Source organism: Tupaia chinensis, unplaced genomic scaffold, assembly GCF_000334495.1.
Source record: "Tupaia chinensis unplaced genomic scaffold, TupChi_1.0 Scaffold148012_1, whole genome shotgun sequence".
NCBI classification, from domain to species: Eukaryota; Metazoa; Chordata; class Mammalia; order Scandentia; family Tupaiidae; genus Tupaia; species Tupaia belangeri.
In genome coordinates, this window is record NW_006207862.1 from 1957110 (window position 1) to 1967078 (window position 9969).

At 42.8% G+C, this 9969-nt stretch overlaps 2 protein-coding genes across 5 annotated transcripts in view; one reads left to right on the top strand and one right to left on the bottom strand.

Moving 5' to 3' along the window:
• Nucleotides 1–446, bottom strand: part of ANAPC16 (anaphase promoting complex subunit 16) — an 18886-nt gene extending 18440 nt beyond the window's left edge. The window contains exon 1 of the mRNA XM_006170094.3: nt 311–446. The gene's annotated coding sequence lies outside the window, so the exon portion shown is untranslated. The remainder of the gene's footprint in view (nt 1–310) is intronic.
• ASCC1 (activating signal cointegrator 1 complex subunit 1) overlaps nt 129–9969 on the top strand; it is a 113733-nt gene continuing 103892 nt past the window's right edge. For 2 of the 4 annotated variants that reach the window (XM_006170090.3, XM_006170093.3), the window contains exons 1-4: nt 129–242; nt 2135–2279; nt 5726–5825; nt 9467–9564. In XM_006170090.3, the coding sequence (XP_006170152.1) occupies nt 2168–2279; nt 5726–5825; nt 9467–9564 (310 nt within the window). In that variant the 5' untranslated portion in view covers nt 129–242; nt 2135–2167. The other 2 variants (XM_006170091.3, XM_006170092.3) reach the window with 2 other exon arrangements.

Sequence of the window (9969 nt, forward strand, 5' to 3'; positions counted from 1 at the left end):
GGAAAGGGGCTGCAGAGCGGTGGGGTCAAAACACCTAAGGCTCCCAAACTACCAGCAAGCCCATCTTCCCACTCGGTTGGTCCGAAGGAAGAGAGTCTGCGGCAACCCACTGCGCAGGCGCCACCCCTTGGCCCGCATGCGCATTCAATCCGCCGCGGCCTGAGGAAATTCCTTTTCAGGCGCCTGCTGCGGCAGCCTCTCGCTTCTGCTCCTCACTTGTCCATTTGCCTAGTTCTCTGCAGGTAGGATCTCAGAGGTCAACTACCTTTTCACCAAGCTGCAGAGGGTCCTTGAGCCTTCGGCCACTTACCTCAGCGGCTCCTACAGCCCCGCCCCCAAGGCCGGCCGGAGCACCCGCGCTCACAGCGTCGTGGATGGCGGCGTGCTCGCGCCCTCATAGAGGGTGCTCGCGCGGCGGCGGCGGCGGCGTGCGCGCGCCCCCGTTATGTGGTGGGCGTGGCCGGGGCGCTGCTCCGGGGAGGACTTCCGGGTTCTTCGCCGCGTTCATTTCTGGGTTTCCTCTGTTTCCTAGGTTTGGCTTGTTAGTTTTTTTGCCTGCTTTCTAGCTTCCACAAAATATTGCATAAAAATAGTACTTTTCACTTCCTTTCCTAACTCCCCACGAAACAGGGCTAAATTGGTTACTCCATTCCCTAATGGGCAGCTTCGAAGCCCAGGAAAAAGGCAGGTGTTGACTTTACTGTTTAGAGCTCGTGGATTGAGGGTCCGGCCTTAAAGCCCACTTTTATGGAGGAGTTTTTTTGTGAGAGATCCTAGGGGAGTAGGGTATATCTTTGAACTGTTACTGTTAGGCGCCTTCTTCCTCCACCCAGGTCGATCTACCTCTTCACAAGAAGAAGCCTTTTCTCGGTTCTGTAAGCAAAACAACTATCAGTTAAAGTGACTTACTTGCTGAGGGTTGAACTTGGCTTTAGTGTAAGGATTGATCTGTTTTCCTTGAAACTCTTAAGTATTTTGAGATTCAAGACTCAAGACTATCCAAACTATTGTATACATGGTAGGAACATTAGTTAAACTTAACCACAGCCAGCTCATAAGGAACCTTTGCTTCCTAAATTACTGATTACTAGAAGCTTAGCTTCTCAGTGAGGGATACACAGTTCGTTAGTAGTAGCTGTAGGAACTGGATTCCTCCGCCGAGCAATAAGATTGATTTGAGAACCAAATTGGTTAAATCTTTTTATTTTCTTCTTAGTTTTTGCTATAGGACTCATGTTCATGAGAGAGAGAGAGAGAGATCACCTCTCAGAGACGATGACTACATGGCAATCCCATCTCCTCTACTCTCCTCTTAAGCTTTTGGGCACTCACCCACACATGCCCAACTGTGTTTTTCAAGCACCCAGGTCTGGGACTGGCTCCCCTGTATCTGCCAGAGCCAGTGCCTTAACCTTGTATTTTAACTGCTTTGATAGGCAACTGAGTTTGGATTGTTGAGTATACATTTCTAGTACTTCTAAAAGTATTTTGGAGTTTAAGCTCCCCTCCCATAAATGTATTAAATATCCCTCATTGTCTTCGTTATTAAGCTCAACAGAAAGGGTGAGACAGAGACATTTTGCAGATGGTTAAAGACTGCAGTTTGCATTTTATTCCCTTTAGGCTGAAGTAAATAGTAAAGAGACCTTTATTCTCTCAAAGTCATGGCAAGGTTGTGTGCTCACTTTGGCAGTACCTATACAAAGTCATGGCAAGTTCGTACGTAAAAGTCTTAATTTTTAAAATTTATTATTTTTACTAATTTTAAATTTGCTATGGGGCACATGTGCTTACCAGAGAGAGTGAGAGAAAGTGAGAAAGCAAGCTGCCAAGTCTGGGACTTGAACCATGGTTAGCCTTGTGGGAGTCTAGCACACCACCTGCTGGAGTGATTAAAAAAAAAGTTAACCTTACTGTCTGGAATGAGCCAGGAATGGAATAGTGTGGTGGAAAAGGTAGCAATTGAGCTAGAACAGCTTACAGATGGGAAATCCAATGGAGAACAGTGTTTCTTCTGCTTAGGATGTAGTGGGAAGGGATGACCAACTCTGTCCTTTTAGGTCTATATAATGATCCATGTAATACTGGTTTTTATTTCTGATTACAAAAAGTCAGATGATAATTTATTTTTCAGGACTTCACTGGATTATTATTTGGAGAAAGTGTCATGGAAGTTCTGCGCCCACAGCTTATAAGAATTGACGGTAGGAATTACAGGAAGAATCCCATCCAAGAACAGACTTACCAACACGAAGATGATGATGAGCACTTCTATCAAGGTAATCCTACTTGCTCTTTGGCCAGATTAGAAATAAAATGTTCTGTGTATGGTTGGAGCAATTTTTTGTCTTGTTTCAATGTGTTTCTGTGTCAGAACTGAAAACTGAGATGCTTAGCCTTGCAGAACTCCATTTCTTCTGATGTCTAAGAGTATCAGTAAGTTCGAGTTTGACTGAGGTGTTCTTGTTTGCAGTCTGTAAGTCAAGTTATGTTTCGTCTTTGTGCTCTGATCGTAGTCAGCCAGATATTAGTAGGCAGCCCTGAGATAATAGCAGAAGCACATTTATCCCATCAGTCACAGCCTATCAGGGAATACGACCAGGTCCTCTGTGAGAGATCCCTACTTCTACCCAGCTGCAGGGGCTGGTATGGGATGTTGGGTCAACATCGTAATTCCCACTGGGGCAGTAAACTAATAGGGCAGATCATTCATCTGTGGATGATCATACCTTCCAAGTCTACACTGGGTATGCATGATTAGGTAATCAAATTTCTCAAAATCCTCACCTGAAGGAGAGGATCACAAGTACAGATGAAAACCCGTGAAATCTGAACTAACTAAAGAAGTGGCTACTATTACAGATCTCCCCTGTGAAATATTTATTACCAACTCTCATAGAAAACGTAACACCTAGAGGCAGGAGATGGGGTAGTAGTTAAGGTGCTAGACTCACATATAGCTGACTGTGGTCTGAGTCCCAGACACAGCTGCATGAAAATCATGCCATCTGGGACCAGTAGTTGGTGTAATGGCTATGTCACTGGACTCCCATGTAGTCGACTGCGGTTTGAGTCCCGGACCTAGTAGCTTAAACTCATGCTGGGCGCGTGTGTGCGCATGTGTCCAAGATCCTGAGAGGAGAATGGAAGAGAAAGGATTGCAGCGTGGTCATCCTCCCTGGGGGGTGATTTCTTGCTTTCTGTATTTCTGGCGAGCGTATGCACCCTATAGCAAAAACCTCTCCGAAAAAAAAAAAGAAAGAAAATTATGCCATATGCATTTGTGTGTGTGCCCAAAATCCCAAGAGGAGAATGGAGGAACAGGGATTATGATATGGCCATCCTTCCTGGGGGTGACTTCTCCCTTTTCCTCTCTATATTGCTCTCTGTTTCTGGTGAATGCATGTATCCTGTGGCAAAAACCTTGAAAAAAAAAAAAAAGAGTAACATCTAACCCTATGCTCTGGGTAGTTCTTCTCCCACCCACATGTCTTTCTGGTATGGGAGTGTATTTCTTTTCTATCAAAACTTCTCTTTTCCTCTTTACACGTGTTTTGTGGTTTTTCACTCTGTGTCTTGGGGCGAGTCTCTAATCTCTGAGATCAGTTCAACTCTCCCATTCAGTAGCTGTGCAGAGGCTTAAATGTCAAAATGGATAATTTTATTTTATTATTTTAAAAAATATTTTATTTAACTTTATTTATTTATTTGTTATATTTAATTTGACCAGAGAGGGACAGAGTGAAAGAAAGAAAGAGCGAGGGAATGAGAGAGAGAGAAAGTGAGAAAGAAAGCCATCAGGTCTGGGACTCAAACCACGGTTGCCATGTGGGAGTCCAGCACACTTAACTACCATGCTACCTGCTGGCCCCAAAACAGGTAATTTTGGTTAGCTCTAATAACCATTGGGCCAGCAGATGATGTGGTAGTTAAGGTGCTGAACTCCCACACAGATGACTGTAGTTCGAGTCTCTGACCTGGTGACTTTCTCACTTTCTCTCTCTCTCTCTCTTTCTCTTTCTCCCCCTCTGGTGAGTACACATGCCCTATGGCAGATTAAAAATAATGAATCATTCTTTAGAAAAATAATAATAACCATTGATATTCTATGATAAATTAAGTTGCTTTATCTGTAAAGTTGTAATTTATATAAATTATTGAAATAAATGAGTGTATTTAGTCCAATGGCCAATAACATTAGCTGATATTATTGTGTTGTTTTTCTTTCCTTCCTTGTAGGTACATATAGGCAGTTCCAAATTCACAACTAGCTTTACTGTAATGTATGAGTAATTTTAAAAATAAACAGTTGATGGGGCTAGCAGATAGCATAGTGGTTATGTGACTGGACTCCCACATAACTGAATGTGGTTCAAGCCCTGGACCCGGTGGTTTCACTCATGCTGGGTGTGTGTGTGTGCACACATTTCTGAGATCCCAGGAGGAGACTGGAGTAGAAGGGATTGCTCTGTGGCTGTCCCCCAAGAGGGGGCTTTCTCACTTTCCCTCTCACTGTCTATGGCCTGCCCCCACCCACCAGTGCACATAACCTAAGGCAAAACCTACCCCTCCTCAAAAAAGGAAAGAAACAGTGGAGATGGATTATATATGTTTTCAGGTTAATTAACTTGGGCCTGTGTTTAATGCAGAGGGCCTGTCAGGTTCTCTGCCACTTCTACCTTTAGGTTTATAAACCCTTCCAGTGAACCCTAAGCCTTGGTATTTATCTTTCTTCTGTGAGAGAGAGACAGAAAAAGAGAGAGAGACAGAAAAAGAGAGCGGGGTAAGAAACGCTAGTGGAGTCTTCATGCTGTAGTCCACCTCCAGCCAGCCTAGGTTCAGGGTGTGCCAGGCAGGCACAGGGAGGCCTTGGGACACGAATCTGGAATATTCCCAGGTAGATACAGTTTCACAGACCATTGTGTTACCATATGCCTCTGACTGACCCGTATCATAACTTAGTTTTTTTTTTTTTTTTTTTTTAAGAATCATTTTATTTAACTTTACTTATTTATTTATTTATTTATTCATTTTATTTTAATTTGACCAGAGAGGGACAGAGTAAGAGAAAGTGAGAAAGCAAGCCGGCAGGTCCGGGACACAAACCATGGTTGGCCATGTGGGAGTCCAGTGCCCTTAACCACCATACCACCTGCCAGCCCCATGACTTAGTTTTCCAACAGAAAAGTTAACTACTGTAATGTATATCCTACTTTTCCAAGATTCTAAGATACGAAGATTTAAAATAGGCTTTATGGTTTTTTTAGGCTTGATTTCTTTTTCTTTCTTTCTTTCTTTTTTTTTTTTTTGTAAGGTTTTTGCCATAGGATACATGCACTCACTGGGGAGAGAGAGAGACAGAGAGAGGGAAAGTGAATTGTTAGTGAATTGTCCCCCAGGGAGGATGCCACACCATGGTCCTTTCTCTAGTCTCCTCTTGAGATTTTGGGTACTCATGCACATGTGCCTGGCCTGATTTTCAGGCCAACAGGTCCAGGGAGTCCAACCACCTTAACTATCACGCCATCTACTGGCCCCACATGCTTAATTTCTTTTAAGAGCAGGTGACAAAGAGCATCAGATCAGTATTCTGCAGTGTGAAGTGTCAGCCTGTTATTTGTGCCATGTATTGCTTTTTTAAACCCTGAGAATGGTTGACAGCTAGAGAGCAGACTTGTTCACAGAGCAGCAGCTTTTCTGAGCAAGATGTGTGGTTTCTGTGCAGATGCCATGGAGTGTGCTGATGAGCCCTGCGATGCCTATGAGGTGGAGCAGACCCCGCAAGGATTCCGGTCTATCGTCAGGGCCCCCAGCCTGCTTTACAAGTAAGTGAGGTCCTCAGCAGCTTCATGGGGAGGCACTTCCAGGAAACTCAGCGTGAGGCACTTCCATGAAACTTGGCAGGACGCTGACTCTTCCACACTGTGATGTTTGATTACTGATGGAAAAAATGCTTTGTGCCTGATATTTCAAAGGACAGATTAATTTCATCATTCCACATGTATCACCAAATCCTGGTAATTTTGCCTCTTGAATCTACCACTTACCTATCTTACTGCAACTCCTTTGCTTACTTAAGTTATCTGTGGATAACTTAAAATAGCTTACTTACTAATCCCTCCATGTTGATTCTTGTTTTCTTATCAGTTCTTCACAGTGGGTAGAATGATTTTTTTAAAAGGTAAGGGTGGCTAAATTCCCATAAAGCTGACTGCAGTTTGAGTCCTGGACCTGGTAGCTTGAAAATCACTTTGTGTGTGTGTGCATGTGCCTACCCAAAATCTCAAGAGGAGAATGGAGAATGGAGAAGGGATTGTGGCATGGCTATCACCCGGGGGGAGGGGGGGTGATTTCTCACGTTCCCTCTTGCCCTATAGTAAAAAAGTAAAAAACCAACCAAACAAAAAACGGTAAATGATTATTTTCTCTTTGCCTAAAACCCATCAAGGGTTTTCTCCTGCGAATTCTGTTTTATTATAGTAGTGAGCAAAATCTTGGACGTAGCTGGCTCCATGTTTTTCTGTCTCAACTAGGATTGTTCTTTTGCTAGTTTTGCAATTATACCTAACTGGCTTTCTTTTGTTCCTCAAAGATGCTATATGCTTTCCTGCAATAGAGCTTTTGCATATGCTGTTTCTTTTGCCTTAGAATCTCTTCTTCCTTTCGTAGTTATATTCTTCTTCCTTAGGGAAACTTGCTTTGACTCTGTAATCCTTACTGACCATTTTGATCATCTTATTGTTTTTATAACACTATACTTTTTCTTTGTTTCATTTATCACAGTCTGTGTTTAGATATGTTTATGTGCTATTAGGTCACCAGGAAAGTCATGACGCATTTTAATGTATTTTTCTATGCAAAAATACTTCACGATGGCCCAGTATTTGATGGCTTCTGTGCTAATAGAAAGCTTGTTGAAGGTAGGAATGTATCTGTTCCATTAATGTTTACCAAAAACTACTATATGTTTTCCAGGGCCATCTTTATAAATTGTTTGGAAACTTTGTGATCACTTCAGTCTATGTGTGCTTGTCCAAGTTTTTGCCCACTTTTTGTCCCATATTAACCACAAATAGAATAATGTCAGTTTCTGTGGTTAACTGAATTCTTGCACGCATATGCCTCTGAAGATAGGCTGGTTTAGGAAGTCCATGAATTGTTTTCCTGTGTTGTAGCAGGTGAATTAGGTCTGTCCAAGCCTGACTCTAGGAGGTCTGGGCAAGTAATGTAAATAAGTTAGTAAATGATTGAGGTGGGGTAGATGAAAGACAGTGGGGAGTGATGGGGCTGTGAGGCACTCACATTCCATCTTCATGGGTTAGTCAAGAGCTGTCTCCAGCCTATTGTTCCCATGAGTTGTCACATCTTGTAATTTTTTCTGAAGCACTTGCAAATACATATTTTTAGGTGAAAGCTCCCAATGTAAGCTTGTCTGTGTGGGAAATTCAGTCTGAAGGCTATTTGCTTATCCACTGTGATTCATTCTTTTCTTTTAGGTTTTTGCCATGGGGCATGTTTGCTGCCAGAGAGAGACAGAGTAAGAAAGTGAGAAATCAGCTCCAGGGGTTATGGCCATGCCTCAATCCCTTATCCTTCATTCTCCTCGTCGTATATGCCCAGTGTGATTTTCAGGCTGCTGGGTCCAGGACACGAACTGTGGTCAGCTATGTAGGAATTTGTTGCCCTGATCAGCACTCCACCTGCTGGTCTCGGAGGTTCTTTGTAAAAGTGTTATAGTTAGTTAATTTTTTTTTTTTTGAAGAGAGATTTTTGCTACAGGGTGTGTGGGCTTGCTGAAGAGACAGAGACAGAGACAGAGAGAGCGAGAAAGTGAGAAATCACCCCCCCACCCCCCCACCCAGGGGGACGACCACACTGTAATCCCTTCTCCTCCATTTTTGTTTTAGTATTTTGGGCACATATGTACATGTACCTGGAATGAGTTTTAAGCCATTAGTCTGGGACCCAAACCCTGGTCAGCTACTACATGGGAGTCCAGCAAAATAATCATTATGCCATCTGCTGGTCCCTTAATTAATTTTTTTTTCCATGAGTGAGATAAATAGTGTTCTCAACAGGGTCTTTTTTTTTTTCTCCCCTCTTCCCAGTTTTGCTATATGGTATGTGTACTTGTTGGACTGAGAGAGAGAGAAAGAGAAATCACCCCCTATGGATTATGGTTACACCATAATTCTTTCTCCTCCATCCTCCTCTTGGGATGTTGGGAATGCACGCACACACACTCAGCGTGTTTTCCAGCCACTGGGTCTAGGACTCAAACTACACAATTGGCCATGTGGGATCTAGCTGCCAAAGCCTCCCTACCACCTACTGGCTCCTCAACGGGGTCTTGATGCTTTGATCCACTTCCACCTTCATTCAGCCCTAGATCACAGGCACATACATGACCAATGTGCTCAGGGAGATTTCTGGACACAAACCAGAACCTTCCTGTGTGGGTCAGCCTTGAAAAGTGTCATGTTTTACCACTGCTCTACCATCTAGTCCCTTCACTGTGCTTTTGAATCTGTCCTAAATGGTGAACCTTACTCTTTGCCAAGCTGTTTACCCTTACTTAATTAAATAAGGACAATTCCCTTAGAATGAATACATAATAGAGTTAATTTGTTCTCCAAAATGGACAATCCTTCAAATTATAGACCCATTGATTACTAAAGCACCCTTTAAGACTATGCTAATTTTTCTTTTCACTGAACTGCATACCTGAATTTTGAGTTTAATTTTGAGAAGCAAGCAAGTGTTGGACATGATTATTCTCTTTATACAATGAATTGTTTATAGGGCATTGTTTTGCCAATGAGTGAAGATAGTTTGTTCTGTAAAGCTAGGTGACTTGTAATTTCTTCTACAAATATTAAGCTTTTACTGAAGTACCTTTCTGTAAGGAAATACCTCTGGCCCCAGAAGATTTAAACATGTGGGGATTCTTGGGGCCAGCAGGAGGCTTGATGATTAAGGTGCTGGACTCCCTTGTGGCCAACTGCAGTTTGAGTCCTGGACCTTTCAGCTTGCTTTCTTGCTTTCTCTCCTTCTCTGTCTCTGGTCAAATTAAAAATAATAAGAAAATTAAATAATTCTAAAAAATTTTTGAAAAAAGCATGTAGGCGGGACACCAGCAGTTGGCGTAATGGCTATGTCGCTGGACATAGTCGACCACGGTTTGAGCCCTGGACTTGTTGGCTTAAACTCACGCTGGGCACGTGTGCATGGGTGCTCAAGATCCTGAGAGGAGAATGGAGGAGAAGGGATTGCAGTGTTGCCATCTTCTCCCGGGGGGTGATTTCTCGCTTTCTGTCTGTCTCTCTCCGTCTTCCTGGTGAGCGCACGTGCCCTATAGCAAAAACCTCCAGAAAAAGAAAAAAAGAAAAAAAAATGTAGGGATTCTTTATTTTGGTACATTTTTACTTTAGCCTCTTCTATTTGTTAATTTTTCTTTATATTATAGGCATATAGTTGGAAAGAGAGGTGACACTAAGAAGAAATTAGAAATGGAGACCAAAACTTCTATCAGCATTCCTAAGCCTGGTCAAGATGGAGAAATTGGTGAGACTCAGTATACATAAGTTAAATTTGCAATCACCTTTGTATGTGTAAGGAATAATGTAACCTGAGGCATTTCATGACTGTGTTCTCTATTGGTGCTATAGCTGTTGGCCACCTTATGGTATATCAGTATCAATTTCCCAAATGAGGAAAGATGTTTTTTCATTCTAAATGGCATAGCTCTGGTGATAGTATCGTATCCTAGGGACTCTCACGGAGGTAGTTCATCATCAGTGAGGTCTGTGTACCTGTGATCCTTACGAATCACTATATACTATAGGAGGGTGGTTGGGCTCCATCAGAGCTGGTGGGACATCATAATAACATCACCACATCTTTACCTGGGCCTCACCATGCTTGGCAGCATCTTCTGCTTTATCGAGGCCAGCGTGGCCCCCATAGTGC